Below are 25,750 nucleotides of genomic sequence, written 5' to 3'. Positions count from 1 at the left end.
TTCCTCAATCTGAAAATCTCTTTTCTTCCTTTTTTCTTCCCTCCCTTTCTTCCTTTCCTGTCCTCCTTTACACTTTTCTCTCTCCTCATCACCCTCCCCTACTTCTTTTATCTCTAGTCCCTTTTTTTTTTTTTGCAAATTCACCATGTTATTTCACATCTTCCTAGGCTCTAAACAAATTTTTTTTTTTGTCCAACTTGGAATATGAGCGTGAAACAATAAAGCCATCACAGTGTTGCTATAGCCCATGTGGAAGATATTAGAATAATGTTACATAATTTTCAGATTAAAATGACCTAATTCTATCTCCATATCTTACTTATAGACCCACTGCTCCAATTCAAAAAAAAAACTAATAAATCTGCATTATGTATTTGATTGCTGCATTTTCAATTTGGGTATTTGAATTGTCAGGCAGATAAAAGAATATGCATTTAGTCAGAGGGCTCCCAAGTGACTCAGCAGGCAATGTGGCAATTTTATGCATATGCTGTTCAAATTAAAGTTAGCGACAACTTCCACTTCATTTATTCTTTTTAACTTCTGATCATCCAGTTATGATGAAGTTGAGAGACTCCTCAAATATAAATTCAACTCTAAAATGAGTGAGACACTAGGTTGGGGACTTCGGGGACTGTGGCGAAGCAGGCATGTTTGCACAGTTCAGTTATTCAGTTTCCAAGTCAGCCTCCAGCTGGGTGGCCAGGGTCAGTGGGTGCCCAGGTGGCTGGTTCCAGCAATGGCCTGTTTTCCCTTGCAGTGTGGCACGGTGGACCAAGGAATGTACGTGAACCTGACAGAACGGAACCTGCAGGATGCCCAGAAGTTCATACTGATGCATGAGGTGGTGCAGCCAGTGACGCCAGTGCCCTCCTTCATGGAGGACAATAGCCGCTTTTCCCACGTGGCCGTTGACCTGGTGCAGGGCAGGGATGCCCTCATCCACACCATCTACTTGGCCACAGGTAGGACCTCTCCCTTATCGCCCTTCCTTATCCTCTGTGCTTCTTTTGCGATATCTTAGTTTTTCTCTTCTTTCACTACTATTAGTCATAATATTAATTAGAAAAACAATGTCTGAGTTCTTAAGTACTGCTCCTTAACTTCCCATAAAATAAGTATTTTTTTGGCAAGTTTTAATTTGGATAATGTAAAACAGTGGAATTTGTTAGAGGACATGGCTGAGTGAAATATTATCCCAGAAGTTTCTACCCTCATGGGGACAGCAGATAAAAGCCAAATACCAAGGACAACATGTAAGAGGTGGTGTCAAGTTCACACAGTGGGTGTGAATACAGCGATGGGTGGTGAGAGTCAGGGAGTCTCCTACAGTTGGCCGGTGGGGGTTGGCTTCTCCCAGGAGGTGACATTTAACCTGAGAGCTGACTGAGAAGGAAGAGCTGGCCTTACAGGTGCCAGATTCAGGAGTGATCGCTATAAGCTGTGTTACCATGTGATCAGACAAGGTCAGGGCAGGGAGGTGACCATCGGGTCCCCAAAGGAGACCACTCATGCCTCTGAAGATCAGTCTGGGGGAGGACTTGGGAGAAAGGGGACAGAGCATGGGGGAAGTGAGATGGAAACAGGTACTATGAGTGAGGCTTCCAGAAGCTGTTCAGTGAAGCCTTGGAGAAGATTGATATAGAAGCCTTAGGTTTTAAGAGTTTGCTGTTTTAAGAGAAAACATACAGTTACCATCCCAAGACAGTGTCTGTCTGGTCACTAGATTGTATGCAAGAACCATATCTCTTTTTCTGCCATTTTTTTCCATATGGCCCCTCCAGATGCTTGGCACATGGTAGACTGTGTAATTAATGGACTGGGCATTTCCAAAGGTTTTTCTAGTTTTTCTTCATAAATGTTCAGATTGATGCCACAGAGTATGGAATTCTAGGAGGCTGTTGAGTTCTTTGGCAAGACCTGGAAAAGGGGTGGAAAATGGGTGATGGGGTGGTCCTGAGCAGGCCTGGGCAAGTCAGCACAGAGCATCCTGAGGCTTCAGCATGAGAATTGGGACCAATTCCACAACCAAGGCTATTAGAAGGTGATGTTTGCTTCCACTGTGAACTTCTGATAAGTTCCAATGGCACTGTCCTGGCAAATGTTTTGTTCAATCTGCCATGACAAAATACCATAGACTGCATGGCTAAAACAACAGAAAATCTACCTCTCACAGTTCTGAAGGCTGGAAGGCCAAGATCAAGGTGCCGGCCAATTGGTTTCCTGGTAAGAGCCCTCTTCCTGGTTCATAGATGACCATCTTCTTGTTGTGTCCTCTCATGGTGGAGACAGAGATCATCTCTTTCACTTCTCTTCTTATAAGGGCACTAATCCTGTTCATAAGGGCTCCACCCTCTCGGCCTAATTACCTCTCAAAAGCCCTTCTTCCAAGTAGCATTGCTTTGAAGACTAGAGCTTCAACATGAATTTTGGGAGGACACACACATTTAGTCTATAGCACTGAGCAACTTGCCCCACCACTATTTAAAACATGCCTATGGGAGAGAAATACAGGGGTGGGCAAAAGTAGCTTACAGTTGTGAATTCATAAGACACAGGGTTTATTTTTGCATTATTATTTATTCTTGTATGATACATTTTTTCCATATAAACAACTGTAAACCTAGTCTTGTCCACCCCAGTATGTGAGGACTTTTATTATAAATGATGTGTTTGAATAGAATCTTAAGTCAAATCAAAATAGGCCAACTTAGAGAAGTTATAGATCTGAGGTGAAATTATCATCAACATCCATGGCTTTTTAAACAGTATAACCTTCAAGAAGCTTACCTGCCCAAGTCTGTTTGGAATCATCTCTTCCTACCACTGTATAGCCAGGGAATTAGCTCAGGCTGCTGTAGATTTGCTCTTCCAGGCTGTCTGATCCTGTCTCCAGGTTTGTAGTTGTGATTCTGTAAAAACATATCATGTGCCATTCAGCAAAGTTGTCTACAGTGATTCACTTTAAAAAAAATTATTTTTGATTTTAGGGAGAAGGGAAGAGAGAGAAAGAGAGGGCGAGAAACATCGATGTGAGAGAGAAACAACAATTGGTTGCCTTCCGTACATGCCCTGGGGACCCAAGCATGCAGCCTAGGCATGTGCCCCAACTGGGAATTGAACCAGTGACCTTTGGTTCATGGGACAATGCCCAAGCAACTGAGCCACACTGGCCAGGGCCAGAGATTTGCTTTTTTGTTTTATAGACCTTATTTTTTGCTGTTTTATTCTACTTCGTATCTTCAAATTGAATCATGGTATACATATGAAGATGTTGCTGACTCAGCCACAGGTTGGGGGATAGGGGAAGATTCCATGCATAGACTATTTCTGCAGTTTCCATGTCTCACTAGTCAGCGTGCTTGTTAACTTCAAGGGAAAGAGGCGTTTGCAGTGGGTGAAAGTCCCTTCCAGCAGGGGAACAACCATGGATTCGTGCATCCTGAAGAGAGTCCTGCTCCAAACCACGTGCAGGGACTCAGGGCAGACACCTCAAGAGATCTACTGGCCGCTAAATATGCAGATGGTATTTACATCCCTTTAGACTAGCTTGGCGATTCTGTCTTCAGGACCTTTGTAAATGATAAATGCCGTGTCTCAGCCAAGTTCTGGATCTTCTTATTATCTCTGATGACACTGGTTGGTACATTAGAAGGGGAGTTCTTCTTTAGCAAGTTGCAATTGATAATAAAATTTAGTTTTAAAGGATCTAATTTTTAATGATTCAGCATATACATTTCTTCTTTATTTCCAAGGTATTGAAATATATACATGGATTATTTAGAAGAATATCTGAAAATTCCAGTCTGCTTTAACTAAATCTGTTAAGAGCTACACCAGGGGGTTTATAAAGATTAGAGATTTTAATTTTTAATATTCAGAAGTCTGATGTTTAAATGGCCTTTTACTTATATCTTATACCAGTAAAGTTAAAGCACCCCGAGTACTGAGCAGGTCCTAGAGTAATGTCATTTGGTGCACCTCTGTTTCGGTATGATGTTGACGAGTAAAAGAAACCCGATTCCCAGACAGGGCCACTGACCATGTGTGTGGAGTTGGTGCGTTCCACCCAGGTATGCGTGGCTTTTCTCTAGATGCTCCTCCAGCTTCCTCCCACATCCCAAAGACGTAGGCATGAGGGGAACTGGCTGTCCCCAGCCGTCCCAGTCTGGGTGAGTGTAGATGTGCATGCATGGCCCTGCGGCGGAAGGGTGTCTTGCAGGGTGGGTCCCTCCTGCACCCTGTGCTACAGGGACAGGCTTCAGCCACATGTGACCCTGCACTAGAATCAGCAAGTTAGAAAAGAATTATTTATTTGAATTAATCTTTAATTAATGTATGTTTAGCTCACATTTACTCAAATGTTTAATGTTAGAAATGTTTGGGTCTCTATTTAGAAGTTTAGTGATGGTTTTGTGACCAGAAATGTGCCACAAGAACTTAACGCTTGTTTATATCAGTTACTTTAGGGTAAAATTGGTTTTGCTATGTCATTTCACTTAAAGTCTAGTTTCTAAAAACCTGTTATGGACTTTGGTTACTGCATAATCATCTTCTTTGATATTGAAGCTGAAAAGGAGCTCACGAGGCCAGGGTCCTTGCCGTCCTCCTGCCCGTGTTGTGCTTATCCAGGAACTGATACATACTCAGCTGACAGACCATGAGTGTGACATTAACAGCGGTGAATGTCACGTGAGAGGACTTCCTAACTTGATAATCAAATCAGTTTATTATTTTGGTTTGGGAATTCAGATTTGGTGAAAAGTTGATTTTTTCCCATATTGATTTTATTTGAATAAACACAGATTGGCGGAAATCTGCCAATGGCCATTTGAAAGTTGGTTTATTCTAGTTGTCAGTATTATCTGAACCTCAACATGAAATAGACCTCTGTTAACAGTGCAGTTCCCGGTGCTTCCCTCAGCTCGAATGGATTTCCCTGCCAGCCAACCCCTACCCACTGCCGCGTCATACACCTTTTCCCAGACATGTTTGGGGTCTGTTTGCTTGCTGCTCCTTGCCTCTCTTATGAGAAATCCAGCCAAGGCTAAGCACATTGTCTGGGTCATTATCTGTGCTGACATTTTGTTATTTATTTGAAGGTCTTCTCAGACTAGGAAGCAAAATGACACATGGGTAACCCCTTTAGAATATTTATGGCTGGGGTTCTCAAAGTGACCCAATCTTATACCCAAATAGCTGCTCAATTCCTCTTTACAAAGACAGAATTACAGTGGTGTTGGCCAGTCATGCTTTTTGGGAACCTTCTCCTTCCTTGCTTTGCAGGACGCCGTCTCTTTGCCGCTTCTCCTACCTCTCTGTGATGTTCCTTTGCTGGCCCCGTGTGTTCTGCTTGCCCCTTAGGGCCATGCCCCACAGGGCCATGTGCTGCTGCTCTGGCTTTGCCCGTTGCTAAGCTTCTTCTAATTTTATGTTGCCTCCTAGAAATATCATTAAGCTTAAGGATTTCTTCTAGGATGAAATATAGGACTTTCATTTTCACTTTGCCTTAATTCCAGCTGTGCCTATAATTGAATTTGTGCCTTTTTTGCACAACTTTGATGCTTCCCTGATAGTCCATCTCACTCTTGTTCAAGCACCACATCTTGTCAATTCGAGCCCTCTGTCACCTGTGCTAACCACGTATTTTATTTGTTTATAACTATTTATTCCCTTAATTCAAACCCTTGTTATTGCTAGAGTACTATTTTAGACCAATGTTTGTTCACCTTGAGCATGGATAACTCACCTGTTCTAGGTAGGACATGTGGAAATACTGGTTCCCAAGCCCAGCCCCATGCGATTCTAGTTCAGTGCAGAGTTGCTACTTCTAAGAGGCTCACAGGTGAACATCACACTGGGCATTTCTGGACCCTACTCAAGTAGTGCTGTTGGAGATGAAATAATAGTATTCTTGACCTAGAATCTCTCTGTAATGGACGCACCTTGATGCTCTCTGTGGTTAGACGCAGACTTCACCATGATGGAGATGCAGAATCTGTTAGCCACGTGAGCCTGACAGACATGTTGACTTTTCATTTCAGTAGTTGCTGGTATGATTTGCTAAAGAGCTGTGACTTGATTTGAAGGCAAATGGTTTAAGCTAATTCAGAATGATGAAACTATATCAGGCTAAAACCAACAGTCATACATTATCTGTAATGAAGTTGGTAGTCTGGGCAGGGACTGAGAGAGGTACCAGCAATGATTTCCCTGAAATCAAGGAAGGCGTGAATTTGCAAATTTCAAAGCACACCACATTTGAACAATATTGATTCATAATAAATGAGCACTAATTATAGCCAGGTTAAGTTTTTAAATTCCAAGGATAAAGAAAGAATTATTTGCGCATTCAGGAGAGAAGGATTTATTTAGGCATTCAGGGGAAAAAATGCCTGAAATTGGGAAATAGTTAGATGGTTCCTGAATATTATTCAGCTGCATAAATCTATGAAACATAGTCTAAAAATTATGAGAAAAACATTGTGAATTAAGAACATTATACTCAACCAGAAATAAAGAAAATAGGCAGATATCCCTCACAATGAAAATCTTGGGAAATAGATCTGGGAATCTCTTTTTACAAACACAAAACAAGACTCATTACTGGCTAGATTCAGCCAAACAAATGATGGAGAAGCTTTGAGAAACAAAAAGGAAGAAAAAGTGGAACACTTAATACTAGATTTCTATATGTATAGTTTTATAACACTATATATACTGAATACTGTATATATATATAGTTTTACATATATATGCTTCACACACACACATATATGAATTGGAGGAAAAGGAAGTGTGACTCAAGACTATTATTCTAGACTAATCTTTCCTTCAAAAACAGAAAGATTAAACATTTCCAGCCAAAGAAGAAAAGCCTCAGAGAAAAGTCATGGAAAAAGGATGGGTGGGAGCTAAGAACTCATTTCAAGTTCAGATAAAGAAAAACCAAGGTGCCTGTAGAACATGGTGGTCGGTAGGGCTGGGAGGCTGGTGGAGCACAGCGCATTCAGGCACAGAGAGCGTGTCTGTGAATCGCCCGTCTGAGCACCTCCTCAGACTCTGGTGGCCTTCTGTTATCCTGGACCCTCAACCAATGCCCTGTCTCATCTGCCACCATGGCTGATAGATCCCTCAGTGGGACTTTGAGATCCTTCCAACTGATGCCAACCAGCTGTTGGCTAGTCCCCTCCTGCCACTTCTGGTCTTCTGTGAAACGCACACTGCTGTGTGAGGTGTGGCTTCTTAGCAGATGCTAAAGGGGCTGGGAGATGCAACCCAGAAGGGGAGGGGAATTCATCTCCTGTGAGGTGAGCTTCACCCAATGAGAAGCAGAATATGGGAAGAAACTAACTAATGAGTTTTCTTTCTCTTTTTCCACCAATGGGCCGTTTGAGGCAAGCTTTCCCATGTAACCAAGCAGATGTCCGGTTGTGGCTCGACATAAAGGAGTGGCCCCATGGTGACACCTCACATGGCTTTACTTCCCATCTTTCCTGCTCCCTTTCTTCCTCACTCACACAGCCCTGGGATTGTGCCCCTCATAATGCATTAGCTCATAAGCCTTGCTTCCCGCTCTGCTCTCTCGGGTGTTGCAGTGGGGGTAAGTACTCACCCCCGTAGAATGACACGGCTGCAAACCACAGGGCGGATGATAGATGCTCTGTAGTCCATGTTAAGGAACTCAGATCTTAATCAAGGGAAAAGATAAAACTGACAAATTTGTAAATCAAGGAAGTAACATGAAATGTTAAATGTCTTTATTTTTCATTATCTTTTATTATAGATGCTATTACAGTTGTCCCCATTTTTTCCTCATTTGCCCACATCCACCCACCCCCGACTCGGGCAATCCCACACCAATGTCCATGTCCATGGGTCATGCGTATGTGTTCTTTGGCTAATGTGTTTAAGGACTACTGTCCCTTATTCTTGAAGAAGGCATTACAGGGTAGCACAAAGGTAGAAACAGTAAAAATTGAGGTAAAGTTTCTTTCCACATCCTCAGTGTGGGTGTGCTGCAAGATTGGCCAGTTGTAAAAATAAATAGGCATTGTAGTCACATGTCTTTGCGTTGTGATTGTGCACCGAAGTCTAGCCTGACTGTGGTGAAGGCTATTCAGTCGCAAATGAAGTCCAGGACGGGGTGTATGAGGTGGGCATGGCTGGCAGACAGGATGTGGTGTAGACCAAGGCACGCATGCTCAGCTGAGAGGTCCTGCCTTCCCCAGGCAAAAATTAGTTCTCGAGGGACAAAAAGTCTTATTTTTTGTGTGTGTCAAATATAGGTACCCATGCATTACACAGCCAAATATACATTCTTTAGTGTTAAAATTTCATGGGCGGCAGGACAATTCCAGGAAAAAGAGTGTGGAAAGTCTCCTCGCCATAGTGCTAATAGCAGTTTGAGAAATGCTGTTCTTGGGCCTTCCCATGGAGGGGACATGGCAGGCTCAGTGAGGGCTGTGGCAGTGTGTGGGGTGAGGGAATGGGTAAGAGCAAGAATGACTCCTGGTCATTTTTGGTTTGGGCAGTTAAGTAATGCTGAGAAGGGAGAAACTGAAATTCTGATATGACATTTCCAGAAAGAGGATTCAGCAGTGAACACAACAGGCAGACTCCCTGCCCCCAAGAAGCTTGTATTTCAGAGAGAGATGCAAACAAACAACACAGTGAAGTCACATGGGATGTGTGCTGGGGAAAATAAAGCTGGAAGGAGGAATGGGGGGGGCAGAGTTTACTGAGTTTCAAAGGTGCGAGGCGAAGACTGGAATACACATTCGAGGACTTTCGTTTTTGGAATATCCAGCTTGAGCCCTTTCGGTAGAGACTAGGCACCATGGACCTAGATTCTATAAAGTTTACAACTACTGATGTGAGTCTCCCCGAGAAGGAAGTCTGATGGACAAGAGAAGGAGTCCCCAAAGAGGGGGGGTTCTGGGGGTCTCAAGTCAGGGGCATCATAACCTGAGGAAAGAGCAAGGAGGTGCCTCATTGATGCAGGTGGGAGCCCAGAGCTCATGCCTGTTGTCTTCCACTTACCTTTGTCAGGAGTACCATGGAGAAAATATAACTGGTGGCTCCATCCTACCCTCCCATTCTTCCCTTCCAGTTACATAGTAGCATTCTGCTTGCTCCTAATCATTGTTAAAACCCAGAAATCAGTAATGCTTCCATAATCAGCAGGTAGAAAAACCAAATAAAAAGGGGCCGTTTGGCTCCCTTTCGGAAGAGAAAGAGACTGCTGAGTGAGGGGCGGACCTCAACATTCCCTTGGACTAAGTACTTAAGACTTGAGAAACCCTGAGGAGATCCTCTTGGGCATCAAAAACAAAGTAATACAGTAATATTGCCATTACTAACATTTATCTCCCTCAATATTTATAATCTATTTGCAACTACCTAAGTGTCCCAAGCAAGCATTACATTGTGCAAATACTGTACTGGAGAGATTGTTTACGCTCATTCCAAATTCTGCCCTTCCTAGTGGAAATTGAAAATCCAACCCTAACTCAGACTTGTTCCCTGTGCGCCTATTTATACAAGGTGTTCCCATGGGCTGATAGGGAACATTATGTAGTTGGAATGCTTACTTGATAATATTTAAAGAATTTTGGGTTTAAGGATAACACAACTTCAGTGAATAATTGCGGCGTAGGAAAATCTGTTACCTGGTCATGTGGACTACATTGTATTCCCTCCCCCACAGAAGTTAGGTTAAAGTTTTAATCTGCGAGAAGTTCCACCCAGGGTCTCGTGGGCGCGTGGCCTGGCCACCTTCTCACCTCCGGAACCTTGAGGTAGTAAGGTGCCATTTCTCTAAGCCATCCAGACTGTGGGTTCTACTCCAGCGGCCCAGTGCCGCTAACTCCGCCGGGTGTACTTTTCCACTCTGCATCTGGTCTTGCAGCCAAATTTAAAGTGTAGCCTGGTTTTCTGCTGCCCTGCTGACATTTCTCAGTGTCCTGAACTCAATAAACAAAATTAGTTCTTTAGTATTAGTTTATGTCAGGCCCAATTAAGAGTGAAAATCTCCCTGTTGAAAACAATTTAATATATGCTGAACTACTTAAAATGACATAAACACGACTAATTATTTTGTTTTACCCAGTATAGGATTATAAATTCTTGCATTTTCATGTGTTTTGTGTTTAAAACTATGTTTCCTGAATAACTTTAGTGGCTTATTCCTAGTTGCCCAACCACAAAATAATATTATGAAATTTTATGCAATGAATCAGTAAATATACCAATTCACTTTTAATATGATGTGATTTCTTCCTTTTTTTATGGAGTAGCTCATTCTACAGTTTTTCTCTCCCTGTGCTTTCTGTGTGTTTGTTTGTTTTACAATTATGTTCAGTCTTTCTACTTTCCCTTTCACGTGTCACAGGATCAGTGTTCATTGAAAGTTACCCCAGGCAGCAAAGCTGTGTGCTCTCTGGACAAAAGAAATAGAAACTGTTTCTCTTTACCTCGTCTTTTCATGTCACTCTTGCTTGAGGCGCATGTTTGATACAATTCCTTTAGGTACCAAGGCCGTTTCTTTAGTCTAAGCCCCATAGTCTCTTTTTCCCGACCAGCTGTCCTTCTGCTTATACAAAACCTACCTAGTATACTCTTGCTTCTGTGTGCAGTGATGACATCATAGCTCCGAAGAGATTTTAGTAACGTCCACACAGTGCCCCGGGTTTTCTTGTTGCGTGAAGTCTGAATCTCCACTTCTGCAGAGGGACCTTCAAACCGCTTTCCACGTGAAAACTCCTAAAGGCAAGTCTGGTGGCGAGCACTGCTGTGGGAGCCCGTAACTGAGGAACATGCTAACGGAGCTTCAGCAGATATTTTTATCGTGGGTAGTTCAGTTAGGAGAAGGTCCACTTGTTTGATCATTTGATGATGAATCTACAAGTGCTACTTTAAAGGAATTGGACTTGTAGATCTTAAGGTCTCCATTCTCACCCATTTCTTTGTGGCAAATACATTAAAGACATTTTACAATTATTGCAATACTTGTGAACTACTCTTTTTGTACAAAATACTCATATTCCTTAAAGAGATGTGATCCTTATATATTTCACTCTGGGGGTCACTGTGGTGACCCCCATTACAATGAACGTAACAGCAGGTGCCCCGTGTACCCAGTACAGCCTGATGATCACTTTTACGTAAAAACATTCAAGAGAGGAGGTGCTATCATGCTTGAACTTGGACAGGAAAATTCTGTGTTTTTCCCTTATCTTTTCCATGATGATTACATAATCAACTAAGTAGTAAAAGAAAATTACTTTTAAAGAAATAAACCCCGGTTCTGTCACTACAAGACCACCAGTTTTATTAATAATGAATGTGACACCCTGCACGTTTCAGTTTATCTCAATTACCCTCATGTAAACTCAAATTGAATGAGAGCTCTCTGGGGTATTTATGGATACCAGAGCTGGAATTCAAATTATACTCAGAAACCTAATAAATTCCAAATGCTCGATGATTACATGGGACCTGCAGGTCTGTGTGGTCTTTTCCTTTGTTCCATGCTTAGTTTTAAAGTTCTAATAGACTACTTGGGCTGAGTACATATTAAAATAAAAATCCACATAAGTCTTAGTAACTTGTGAGACAGAGGGGGTCACTTGAGGTCACCTGCAGAAGGCAGAGGTCTGCTTCTCCCAGAGGCATTCGCTGACCAAGGAGGGTGCACAACAGGCAGGAAGAAGGAAGCCTCAGGTTCCTGTCAGGACCCAGCTTCACTTGCCGTGAGCTGTTAGCGTTCACTGTAGTTACAAATAAAGACGAAAAACTGACTCATCAGTGGAGATGAAGTCAAGGTGCCAATTCCAGGAACTGGTTAATGACAGAAATACAAGGACACTTCCCCCAGATTTAAGCTCTCCAAATATTAAGGTGGGATATGTCAGGAACAGCCTCCCCCTGTCCCATATGAGAACCTCCGGCAAGGTGGGATGGGGTCAGCTGTCGTTGTTTCCCATGATGTCACCTTACAACCGCAAATTAAAAGAGCATCTCATGAGCCTTCGGAAAAGTCATCTTGTTGTTTTGCTCTCTGCCTTCGTTTTTTGTAACCTGCACCCTGAACTCAGTCCTGTGGAGTAACCGCCATTCTAAAGAGACGTTAGCAGCCTGTAAGCGCCCCGGCCTTCTGATTTCCAAGTAGCTTTTATTTGTTCAAACAGGGTTTACATGCTGCTATTCTAAGGAATCAACTTCAATCACTGCTGCTTCTGCAAGGCTGTTGTGTGATTTCTTTTGTTGTTGTTGCAACATTCTTATCACATCAGTACCATCCAATGTATAAGATCTCGATTACAGTCCTTCCCCGGCCATAACATTTAACTTGAATTAGGTTCTCCTGGTGGTGAGGAAGACTTCCTCAGGGTACTTCAAGCAACGGGAACGTGGTAAGGACGCCCGTTTCTGCGGCCCCATTGACAGTCCCCCTCTCTGTGTTCCTGGATTCGAGTCCCTTAGAAGGAGAACCCCCTGTATCTAATCGCCGTTCTTCTGCCTGTGCAGAGAGGACTCCAGGCCAGGCCACACTGAAGGCTGCTGGTCAGCTTGCACAGGTGCCTTACTTGGGGCAGGGGCTCACTGGCCCCACCACCTGGGAGTGGTACTGAGTCCCATATATGGAAAGATGGGACCAGTTTCTTCAAAGGGAGCAGGGCCTCTGACCTCAGAAGGAGACACCCAGTTTTGCAAACCGTTCCACGAGGTGTTAAATAGAATACTCAGAGACTTATTAGTTTTGTGTTGTGTGACATACTATCCGTGGGTCAGAGCCTGGGCTCTGCTCAGCAGGGTCACCTGCTCAGGGTCTCAGATGTTAGGTGGGACTGCAGTGTCATCTGAAGGCTGGATTGGTGAAGAATCCATTTCCAGCCTCTTTCAGGTTGTTGGCAGAGACCAGTCCCACATCATACAGGCCACGTGCGGTTCCTTCCCCTGTGCTCATGTGCACGTGACCTCCTACTCCGTCCAGCCTGCAAAGGGAACCTTTGTTCTCAGGGCCCAAACCCTCTTTCAGGTGCTTTTACCTGATTAAACTAGGCTCATGAAAGGTAGTCCCACTTGGGTCAACTCAAAGTCAACTTACTTGGAATCCTTTTAAAAAACATTTTTATTGACTTTATTGGGGTGACATTGGTTAATAAAATTGCATAGGTTTCAGGTGTACAATTCTATGGTACACCATCTGTACACTGTATGGGGTGTTCACCACCCTGAGTCCAATGATATCTGCTGAATCCCTTCACCGTTGCCATATAATGTCACCTAATCACCTAGGTGACCTGTTGCCATATTCAGGTCTGGCCACTCAAAGGGAGGAACCTATTTTACCTGTCTGCCTGCCTACCGTATGTGGTCTCTTAGATGCCCCCTACCTCATACATGCTGTCCACCTCCACAAAAAAACGCTCCCCCCCAAAACAAACAGAAAAACCTCTAAATGGGTTTCAGTTATTAAAGTTTTAAATTAAATATCAAATGCTTCTTTGGGGCAAACAGCTACTCCTGCAATTATTAAAGCTGTTCCTATTTAAGGGAAAAGGAGTCTTCCCCTAGTTTGCTCTGCCCGTTGCGTCAAGTGCTTGCTCCATGTCCGGTGATCTAGAAATGACTGACGTGCTTGCGGCAGAATGAAATCATTTCCCATTGGCTCTGGTGCTCTGTGAGCAAATGTATTGAAAAAAATTCTGTAGTATAGAAGAGGAGGGCAAGGGAGAAATGCATTGATCTTACAGCATTTACTAATTCCTACACAAATCAAAATGAGTAAGCAAAAGATAATCCCTGCTTGGCAACAATAAAAATCAGAAGGGCTGTCCCATCTGTGCTTGCACCCCCCCCTCCCCCCGCCATCTCTGCTCTCTCCTCCTTCTTTTCTTTATCCTGTGACCAGGATGCTTGTTCTTGTGCTAACTGGAGAGATAAACACCCTGTCAAGGGAGTCCTTCTCAAGTCACCTATAGGCATTGTGGTGACTGCATCTTTCCCCCAGGAGGTGCTGACTCTCTGACACCCACTTACTCTAGGACCCTAAGGGAGCATTCACGGTTCCCACAAGGGAGACTGTGCACTGCTCAGCGTCGCCTTGGGCCTCTGGGATGAGGTTTAGTGATCCCTTGGGCAATGCAAAGAGCAGAGATTTGGAATTCCACTATGCTTCCACATCGCTGGTGGGCATTAGGATACTATGGGAAATTACTGTCAGCTGGCCCATCACAGCCATTCTCTAAGCTGTTAAATCAGAAAACAAAATTCTTTCTAGTACCATAAAACCTGGAATAATTTGATTTCATTACAATGTGTTAACAAATTGAATCTTGGCACCGGGAGAACTGGGTTCCTCTCAGATGGCCAGAGTGCTGTCTTCTCTCATCCGTTGCAAGGAAGGCTGTCTTCAGAGTAGATCTTTCTGTAATGATTTCATCTAACATACAGGACAAGGTAATGAGGGCTTTGCGAAGGTGTCAGGTTGCTTGGCCCAAAGTGGAACCACATCTAATCACAGCAGCCAAATTGCTCATAGGGTTGGTTTTGAAAGTCTACCTTTTTCATTTTTTGTGTAAGCACAGTCCGCTGTCCTTGATAACTTGTATATACCCCTGTATATCCTTGTAAATTGGCAGGACGTTATGCCTGGCAATAACAACCAACCATTACTAAGCAAATTTAGCCATGGGCTCCTAGGTAATTAAATTCTAAAGCAGACAGCAGTGCACCCAAGGACTGGGAAGGAATAATTACAGCGTCCACTGCATGATGAGCTATCATCAATGATGACATTCGGCATGAACTTTCTTGCAGAAGTTGTTACACAACAGAGCGACTGGAGGAAAAAGAAAAAAAACATCATTTCTTTGCGAATAAGCCTTCGCAGAGATGTTGGTAGAGAAATCCCTTGCTGTCCAAGAAAGAGATTTGACAGACCCGTAAGAGCACTAAGGTATGGGGAGCAAGGTGAACCTATTAATACTGTAGTTCCCACCTGGAACCCGTTGGAAAAAAATGGGTCCTTCCCAGATCATCCCGATGAACTAGCACAGTGCACTTCCTCCCACCAGGATACCTGTGGCCAACTGTGATTTGGGTCAACAGTACAGTTATTGACAGTGAGCAATGTGCAGAAGTGGTATTTGTCAATTGCATAGATGTCAACATCAGAATATCTGTGAATTTGGTTCTTTCAAAAATAGTGTAATCACAAAGTAAGGTTCAAAAGCTTTCCAGATATTTGTTGGTTTATAATATTTTTCCCACTTTCCTTTTTGAAATACAGATGGCCAAGTTGATGTTTCTTGAATAAAGTGTTTTATGGTCTTTAAACAAAATTGTCTTTATAGAAAGATGATGCAGAGGTTCCTATGAAGGAAGCACACAGTTCTCACAGTGCTAAGAATGGGATCATGTTTCAAGCTAACATCCTCAGGGAGAAATGCTATCATTACCTGATCCTCTCTGATTTACCCATGGGATGTATAAGTATTTCTTATGTGACACTGAGGATGTGATTTTGCTAATGAGATTTTATATGAAGAATTAGGCAGCCTGAACTTACTCATCCCTGAAGTCAAGAATACCTGAAATTATAATTATGTAGACAGTTACTCTTCTAGACCACAGAAAAATCAATGGGAAGAAAACAAGTTCGTTCCCCTGTTGTCGTCATTGGCCGCCTTTAGTAAGAGCTAAAATAAATATTTAACAAATGGAAAGCGAGGAGCCATCTGTCCATCTGTCCATCCAGCCATCCTTCCAATAATCCAGCCCCATTGTCATTATTTTAACTAACACCAAATATGAAAGAAAAAAAGAAAAAAAAAACCTCTGAGCCACTTAAGAGCAATAAATGCAAATTAATTAACTTTCTGTCCAAGTGAATGATTATCATCATTTTTGGATTTCTGAAGGCTACAAAAGCTTAACTCTGTTTGAAATTATTAAGTATTCTGAGATTAAAACAATGTTCAGGAGGGCAGTTCTTGTTACCTATTTTTAGTCTAACTCTTGAGTTCCAACTGAGTGTAATGAAGCTGATTAAATATGTAGTTTTTTTTTACTTGAGGAATTAAACTTGAGTTGAGAGAAAGGAAAGGAGAATTTGTTTCAGAAAGATTTCTTTGTTCAACTAGAAATATGTGTTAAGTATTGTTACCATGTGGGAGTAAAATATTGAAAGTCGTCTACGTGTAGTAAAAGCCCCTTAGAGTGATCCTGAGTCAAGACCAGCAGAAGCTGATGATTCATAGGCCTCAATTATTATGTATTTGTGCCAATAATAAAAATTCCACTAATTTTCTAAATATTCAAATAGATTTAGGGGATTTTGAAATAATAAAAAATTCTCAGTATTGAAAGTGATCTCTAACATTAATTATCACAATAGGAGCTTCATTTAGGTCCTCTTTGATTTGATCACTTAGTTAATTTCTAAAATCTGACCTTGACCATAGAAAAAGTACACTGATTCAAAGTAAAAAATAGCCTCAACCACAGAGGCCTTGACTTGTCCTTGGTAAATTGGGTCTTTCAAAGCAACCTGCATAACGAACTACACTTTTTTGAGTTAAAATGTAATTTTTTCCTCTTATCAGAAATTATATTGATTATTTAAAGTTGGTGTTTTTTACACATTTGTGGGCAGCATTAATTTCTCTCTGCGTGGATTGGATACGAGCCAGTTGTCTGGGTCTTTATTGAATCATTGACCTGTGCGGATTCATCAGACAGCTTGTCTGCAGGACTTAGCCTGCATCTCTGAGTTCTCAGGTTCTGGGGTCTTCCTGAACTTGAGCACAGAGCTTGCCAGGAGCACCAGGTTGCAGGCAGAGTGCCAGCTCACCTGGCCCTGACTGGGCTCTGATCTCTCACCCAGTTTTAGTGACCAGGCCTTTGACATCTCTGTTGACCTGTGATCTGATCTTGTGTAGTATCTGAGTTTTGTTCTGCATCCTCTAACACATCTCCAGGAATCAGATGGCTATTCATGTGCTCTGTGGTTGGTCCTACACCAGGTCCAGGCACCTGCATTTAACCCCACTGCTGGTCCTCTGTCTCCTGCTGTCTGATTGGGACTCTCTCACCATAACCTTTATGGTTGGAAAATGCATAGTTGGTGTTGGGACCGAGCTGCCCCTCAGATGCTTGAATCCTAGTTAGAGAAAAACAGTGACTTTTGCTGAGGCTCATAAGTAGCCTTCTATGTGAGTAAGAACTTAGCTGGGATGCCATATAGATCAAAAACAGATGCGCACCCACAAAAGATCCAGGAAGCCACAGTGGAAAGTCAGCACCAAAGCCAGCAATCCCAGGAGTCCTGGAATCTGCATCATTAGTATGGGCCATATTTAGTGGCTGAGTATTTCAGCTTTTCATCACAGTAAAGTGTCACAACGTAAGCCTATTTCTTTGCACAGGAACATTTAATGACATGTGTCATGGCTGCCTGTTGGATGCCAGCTAGGATTTTCTGGCCCCTTGGATTTTTACTTTCTTATTTCAGTCTTCCAATTCCACTGCCCTCCCGTAATTTCTGTTAATTAATTCCTGGGCTAATGCTCACAGGGTCCTGTCTACTCTCAAGCAGATTGTGTTTCTGAGGCAGCCAGACACAAACTCAGTTCCTTCCCCAGACTGTGTTTAAAGAGAGTAAGACACAGCAATTGGAAGACGTTGTGGAAGGTTCCATCATCACCAGGAAGGTTTATTGGGGAGCAAGCAGCTTTTTGCCCTCAGCCTGTCTTCTCTCTTCCACCCTTTTATCCTTCATTCATTCTTAGCAGGACCTCAGCAGAATTCCAAGCTTCATGTCATGGGGAGCCCTTCTTCCCTGACACACCCCCATACCCTGGTCAGGGGGACAGAGAGTAGAGACATGTATGGGCTCTCACTGCAGGTGCTCTCCAAGGAATAGCTGTTATATCCCAAGAGGATTATTAGGGAATAGAAGTGCATGTACATTATTATGTACTTATGCCCCTTTTGTTTTAAATATTCAGCTCTATTTTAATATATTTGAACCTGAAATTAGCTTTCCATCACGTGCAAGTGTGTATGTGGGGAGACAACACAGGGTGCAAGAGGTGGGTCTGCTCACCCACCCAAACGGTGAGTTTATGAAAGTCAGGAGTTACATTCCACAGTACTTGCCGTTCCTAAGGAGGCTCTTTTGGTAATTAGAGACCACAAGCATGATGCTGTTGCACATACATATGTATAAGGAGTAAACAACAGGCCCCCCCGTTCACCCACCAGCCAGGTCAAACAGAAGGACTGCACAGGAGCTCTGAGGGGCACTTCATGTCCCCCACCAACCCCATTCTCTCTTCCCCAGAGTACCAACTACCCTGAATTCTGTGTTTGTTATTTTCTTGCTCTCCTTATATAATTTCAACATATTTCATATCCTGAGTGGCATAGCTTAATTTTATATGATTTTGAACTTGAGGTAAATGGATTTACATATATCCTCCTGAGACCTGCTCTTTAAAATTGTGTTTAATATCTTTTATGAGTGACTCATTCATGTTTATGTATGCATCTAAAGTCCATTAATCTTTACAGCCATACAGTTTTCCCTTGTTTCCCTGAATGGAAGGGCATCTTGTTGCCTGGCATTTGGCTAGTTTCCACTATCTTGTCGTTCTAAGTGGTGTTGCAGGGATGTGTCCTTGTGACGTCTCCTGGAGCCCGTCTATAGGGCTTTGTTCAGGGCAGGGGTTCCCAAGCATGGCGGCCATAGTAAATGACATTCTGTGTATGGCACAGTGGAGAAGTCAAGGTCACTTAATTGCAATGAGGTACCAAACCAGCAGGACACAATTACCTCTTCTGCCCCGTGAGTGGAGGAGATTTATGTTATGCTGTGTTCGTAACCCACTTGTGGGCCTTAGGTTGGGAAGCTGAAGTTGGTCATTCACAGAGTTCTAGAATCTTTAACTCTGCTACCTTATTCCTAATTGCTGACCAAAGTGTTTTGTGGAGGCCAGCACTTTCTTACCCTTGATGTTGTTTGTGGCACGTGCAAATCCGTGTAAATTGAGTCCAATTTACACGGATTTGCACGTGCCACAAACAATTTTCTGGTTCCAACATTTTCTGGTTCCAAACAAATGATTGTGTCCCAATCATTTGTGGTTGCAACCCAGTGCACCACCTTTCCAAGCAACATTTAATCCTACATGTCCATGAGTCGTGGTCCCTAATCACCCCTGCTGTGGTCAGACCGCCCTCCTGCCCTCACATGCCCTTGTTTCCTTCTTTGCCTGGCAAGTGCCTGCTCCTCCTTTGAAGTCCAGTTAAACAGTGAAGGCTTATTCTTTCCCATCCTGTCCACAAAAACTGTTAAGCATTTCTTCCTGTAGATCCCAGAGGCATAGGGATTTGGGACCACAGACCTGGACTAGGAGAACTAGAAATGCCCCCCAGAGGAGATGTGTGGGAGCTGGGCCCCGGAGACAGGGCGATGGTTTCCTGGAGGAGAGTATGGATGGATGTTCCTAGGAATGGCCGCAATCGTGTAAGACCTGCAGATATAAAAAGGCAGGATATTCTGACTGGTGAGAAACTTAAATTAGCTGGTGGTGTGGGTGGAGTGACAGGAGATGGAAATGAGAGATAAGAAAAGTCAGGTTGGAATTTTTATCCTAATAAATGAATTCAGGATTTCAGGTGCATGGACAGATTTGGGCCAAAGGGGAGACACAGCTCGGTTCTGGATATGCTGAATTCTAGTTCCGTGAGTAGGTGTGATAGCTGGTTGGAAATCCTTTGAAGCTAAAAAGAGAGATTTGGGTTGGTAAGAGACCTCAGATCAACTTGAAGCCTTGGGGGTGAATAAGAGATCATGCCTGAAGAACGAGGGTGACAGTTCTAGCTACCCAATAGCTCGGTAAGTGAGACAAGCTATAGTTCATAATTAGTATAATATAGCAATCCAGAAAAATGACAAAGTAATTTTCTTATTCCATTGAGTAAAGAGCTCTCCTTTTCTTTTAAATTAATGTTGCAAAAGAACAAAAGTGCTTAGCATAGATTTTTCTCCACCTCCCCAGTCCATACCTAATGCGATTGGTCGCGGTATAAATTGCACTGCTGGGGGGCAGAAGGCAATTTAGACTCGTGTTCTTGCCTGGTGACTGTCAGGGAAGGGCTGCCAACTTTGCCAACTGGGTGGCTGTTTTCTAATTTAGATACAATAAATCTAAGGCAAGTAATTTCCTTCTAGAAACTTGAATTGCCTCCTTAGCAGAATGATGAGGGCTAGATTTAAGCTGTGGGGTTAGATGAGAGCTTTAGAAAAGATACCCAGAGGACTCTATTAATTGCCCTCTCGTTTTAAATGTAATACGGTTTTTATTCACAGGAAACTTCAGTGGTAAATTTCCTATAAGCATCAGCTTATGATTTAGAGGCCTGAGCGGTGCTTTTGAGGTTTTGTGCAGCAAGGCAGTAGCGAGCGGCAGTAATAGAGTGATCCTCTCTCCTCCTGCTTCATGTGTGGGGGACGGACAGAGGCAGGGAGCTTGCTCATTTTGGACAAAAGTTGAGTAGGGCTTATAATCTATCTATAAGCTAAAAGCATCAGGAAAATACTGATAACAAATTTTTCACAGCGAATGCTTTGTACCAGGCACCATCCGCACCCTCTTCATGAACAAATTCCCTGTGTGACCCTGGACCTGTGAGCTGGGCCCTGGGGAGAAGACACAGAGACAAGAGTTACGGGGAGCCAGGAGTCGAGCCTGAGCGATGGGGCTTCGGGTCCACACACTGAACCACATGCTCTGCTGGAGCACCCACTGTGTGCCAGGAACCACCCTAGACTCCAGTGAGACCAGTGAACAGGACAGACTGTGACCCCAAGAGCCTGACCCTCTGGAGCTTATAGATGAAGGGTCAGGATGTGGGAAAATGGCTTAAAATAATACTTGAAGTAAAAGAATGTTGCAAGTAATTTATGACTAGGCTGTTTAAACCGGCTAACATATGCTTTTGGAGAAGAAGTAAGCCATTAGTTGCCTCTGATAAACAGATTTAATTAAAATCTTCTTTCCAGGTATACACCAGCCAAGAAGATTTTTTTTTCTTTTGTAATATAAATGTAATGCTGAGCTCCCAGTGCCAAGACCAATTTAATTCATTTGCTCGATTACAAGTTAAAAGAGAGAACTTGGCTAACATAGTAGCTGTCTGCTCCTTTGGTGTAATGACTGGCTGAATTGATGAACTTTATATAATGATCTGTTGCTATGACAACATGCTGCCCCGTGAGTGGAGTGGGGCGTTTCATCATTACCTTTCGGATAATGGTTGGAACAGCAATGGATGAGAATACAAAAGGTTTTCTTTCATGCTGCAGTAGCTCTGGGTCAATGAGACAAGCACTAAGAATGGCTCTTAGATACAGTGTTGGGGAATCATTCAAATGCACAATTGGGAATAAAGTAATTTAGCTTCCCAGGTTAGTGGCCTTGGTGTCTGCAGTGACTGTCCAGACCTGGCACAGATAAGCATTGTCAGGATAGCCACTTGTCCCTTTCAGAACTTGGGTTTCTGTACTGGATTCAGCACATGGGATGCTGAATAATAAGCACTCCTTTAAAACATGGCAAAGCTGAGAGAAGCAGTAGGAGGAAGATGGGGTCAAGATTACAGACAACTGTCCAGGGCTTTGCAATGACCCTACGCTGTGTATCACGTGTTCCTGAATGGCGCTCTGTTGCTTGCTATGACTTTTTTCTTTTCTTATAAAAAAAATTTTCTATATATCAAGTGTGTTCCCATTCCACCCTCTTAAGGTTTTTTTTTTTTTTTGCACCTTAGAGGAAATATATGTATTTATTATGAGTTTTGAAAGTACTTCAGGCTGCAGTTCATAAGTAGAATTAATTTCTCTGAGTCTTTTCTTGTTGCCCAGGGCATCAGAATTGGAGTCACTATACATGCAGGGTATAATGAAATTTACTTTACTGTTTGTTTCCTTTTTAAAGCTTGGGTGAATGGCAGAAGGCTGTCTGATCATACACAAGTATGAAAAATCAGAAATTATTTAATTCCCAGCAACAGTAAACATTTTATTGGGCTGACGACATTGCTTTTTCCCCCATTGCTCCCTCCCTCCCTCCTCTGTCCTGCCCTCCTTCAAAAGGATTTTTTTGCATAAACTTTTAAATTTGGGTGAGACTGAAATTCTATAAATCCTCCAAAAAGAAATTTATTATAATCAGTGACCTTTTCCTCAGATATTTGAAAGTTCATTCTTTAACACTCATTAGTTCTGTCTAATTTCCCCCAAAGATCACCAGAGTCATTAGCCTAAAGGCCGTGGGTAATAGCATCAGCTGCGTGAATTATTGCGTAATGCTGATCGAAATGCAGCAGTTCCTCACAATGTTACATGTCCCGTCTCATCTCCCACTCTTTTCTAGCCTATGACGACATGTAGGGGTTAGACGCATTAAATAAAATAAATGTCAATACTTGAAAATACTAATCTGTTAATAATCTGTTATAAATCTTATGTTGTGATCAAACAAGGTAAAAAATTTGAGTCTAACATAACTTATAATACCTTTGCACTAGAATTTGAGTTATAATATCTTAGGGAAATAGAGAAAATAATTTACAGTCTATTTTTGAAATTGCTTGGAGCAAATTATCTGGATGACAAAATCTATTTTTATATTTCCTACCCTTGACTGGAGTCCCTGTGCTACTTTGCCTGGGCTGCCATAACAAAGATAGCAGAGTGCCGCAGACAGGCTAGATGAAACAACAGAAATTTATTTCTCACAGGTCTAGAGACTGGAAGTCCAAGGTCAAGGTGTCGGCAGCATTGTTTTCTTCTGAGGCTTCCCAGATTGCCTTGCAGGTGCCTGTCTTCTCCGTGTGTTGTCTCACGTGGGTGCACATATGTGTATCCTAATTTCCTCTTCTTCTAAGGACACCAGTCACATTATATCAGGGACCACTTACATGACCTCGTTTCACCTTAATTACTACTTTACGGGCCCTGAGCTGAGTACAGTCACATTGTAAGGTGCTAGGAATTGGGACTTCAACATGAGGATTTGGAGCCCATCGCAATCCCTACCTGATTATAAGGCATATTTCATACCAAACAATAGACTGCTATACTTGACCCCCTGTATCAAGATTCGTGATAGAATCTTGTTAAAACTATGAAATTCGTGTTGGTTAGCAAACTGAACATTGATGGTTCCCCCAAAGTCAAACACATGGTTAATTTTCAACAAGCAATAACTGGATTATGTACATGACAGCCTACATTAGACAGGGCTTACGTTATATACAGCAAATAGTGGCTTGAGGGTCTTACTTTAATTGTAAACTTTTTTGTTTAAATAAATCTTTTGATACCTTAAATTCTCTTTTTAAAATAAAAACAGAACTGAAATAGAGTTTTCATTAAACTATTTCTTATTTGCTTTCTGAGCTAGTGGACATGAGAGCCTTAACCTCACTGAAAAGTCAGTTCAGTCCTGGGCTTGGCCCCCTTATACGTTAGCTATCTGTTTTGAATTCCATAAGCACATGTGTGTAAACCAGGCTTCATCTTTGCCTTGAATAACAGCTGCCATCAAATACACTGTTTTATCAGTCCACCTGATCTTTTAGGAAATCCTCAGCTATGCAGTCACTGACTCATCATTATTGGGAGTGCGGGTTATCTTTGCGTGCTTTCAGAACAACAGTTCCTCTGAAGATTTAGAAACCAGCCCTTGATTGATATGAGGAGGACCCACATTCTGGCCCAATAGTCTGATCTTTGTAACTCAACCTTTCTGGGCTGTGCTTTCTTTTCCTGCCAGATTCAAAATGTTTTTTTATGTCTCTTCCAACTCAAATGTCCTGTGGCTGTTTGAAGTTGTGGTGTGGAAAACAAAATGATGGCACTTGGTTCGCTTCAGAGGTGGCTGTTCTGGTGAGAGGCCCCACCCCCATGGAGCTTCAGATGAAGAGTAGAAACCACAAAACAAGTACATTAGCAATTAAACTGTGATAAATATTACAAAGCAAAACAACAACAAATAAAGTGCCCTGAGGTCCCAGTGGTGTGTGAAAGAAATAGACGTTTGTTCATTGGTCTTTTTCATGACCCGGGCGCTGCCTTCCTGCCGCTGAAAGAAACAATGGCTTTGCCACGTCCTTCTTCCAGAGCAAGCGCGCTTCACCCTGGTGTTGAGTAAAGAGGGGAGAACATGGGACTGGAGCCCGATGGAGCACAGAAGGCCTGACTCGCTGCCTGCCAGTCGAGGTGCTGGCTGGTGCGGGTTCTGCGTATCATCCCCAATGGGCCCCTGATGAAGTATCTACTTCAGTGCAGTGACATCCCATTCGTGTTGTGAGATTCAGAAATGTCACTCCTTTAACCCATCTTTTTCTGAAATGGAGAATTATCAGGCTTCCCTTGGCTTTATTTGATTTAATTTATTCTAAAGAGAGTTGTATTCCTTGGAATTCCTTGGTTATTTTGTGTTTCAGATTTACCCACTTGAAGTAAAGTCATGTGATGTGATGGAGGTGTTAGCTAACGCCACCACGATGGTAATCATTGTAGTACATAAACGTGTTCAGTCAGCATGTGGTACGCCGTAAACACACTACACGCAATGGCATATGTCTATCATATCTCAGGTTTTAGAAATTTCTGTGTGATCATGATTAGTCACCAGACCAGGCCCCTGCGATGGGAAGAACAAGATCCCGTCCTGCCCACCGGAGACTCCCCCGCAGAAAGATAAGTCAGTAATGAAAGAACGCCCTGACTTGGGCCTTGTGGACAGCGCAGGAGGAAACATCTGCCTGGGAATGGGCAGAGAAGGCTGCCAGCGATCTGCGCAAGGAGCCAGGACAGCAGGAGTCAGAGCAAGGTGGCTGGGAGGCCACTTTAGACAAAGGGCCTGCCTGTGCGGGGGCCTGGACAATTGCAGGCTCTCTGCTGCAGGACCCTGGATGACTGGAGCGCAGAGCAGTGGGAGACGGGGGACAGGAGCCGGAGGGTAGAGGTGCACAGGCCAAGCGCAGCCCGTGGTTGACTCAGGACAGTGTTGGCACTTCATGCGGAGGGTCTGAGGCAGGGGAGGGGCGTGGTCACATGTGTGTTCTGGAGACATCGGGTGAGAAAGGATTTCTGTGCTAAGGTAACAGTGTTGTGGCCACAGAGCAAAACAAGGTACAGGCTGAGGAAGGAAAGGCTTCAAGAAAAGAAAAAGAGCTTTCTAAATGCTGTGTGTGGTGGGTGGGGGAGTTCCAGATGTGCTGACTCTCGTGCCAGGGGAGGGGGAGCTTCAGGAGGCTCCTCGTGTGATCAGAAGCTTCAGAGGGTGAAGGAGACCCAGGCACAGGTGGTGGACCAGCACTTAAATCCACACTAAGTACCACGCTCTAAAGAGGTACTAAGTAAGCCCTGTGATGTTGTCACCTCCGAGTCAGCTGGAAATCAGATGCAGGTGTGCAGAACATATGCTGAAAAGTTTTGATCTGTGGTGGTTATTTCAAGTCAAATTATTAAAACTCTTTTTAAATTTGGGTTTTTTAAGCTGCAATTGCTTAAGAGTTTGAAATGCATGTGAGCATATTGGCATTTGAACTATTATTTGAGCAGGTTTCTCAGAGTAATAATCCATCAAAAATAAATGATAGACAGGAAGGCATCTCTGCCAAACGGTTGCATAGGATTGAGTTCTGTAAGCCGTGTTTCCCATGA

The 25,750-nt window shown here is 43.0% G+C and overlaps 1 protein-coding gene across 6 annotated transcripts in view; it reads left to right on the top strand.

Moving 5' to 3' along the window:
• SEMA5A (semaphorin 5A) overlaps nucleotides 1–25,750 on the top strand; it is a 451,159-nt gene that overhangs the window by 317,997 nt on the left and 107,412 nt on the right. For all 6 annotated transcript variants that reach the window (XM_053913864.2, XM_024578532.4, XM_053913861.2 and 3 more), the window contains one exon: nucleotides 761–965. In XM_053913864.2, the coding sequence (XP_053769839.1) occupies nucleotides 761–965 (205 nt within the window). The remainder of the gene's footprint in view (nucleotides 1–760; nucleotides 966–25,750) is intronic.

Source organism: Desmodus rotundus, chromosome 1, assembly GCF_022682495.2.
Source record: "Desmodus rotundus isolate HL8 chromosome 1, HLdesRot8A.1, whole genome shotgun sequence".
NCBI classification, from domain to species: domain Eukaryota; kingdom Metazoa; phylum Chordata; class Mammalia; order Chiroptera; family Phyllostomidae; genus Desmodus; species Desmodus rotundus.
The sequence above is the reverse complement of the archived record's forward strand: the minus strand, read 5'-3'. Positions and strand labels throughout refer to the sequence as shown.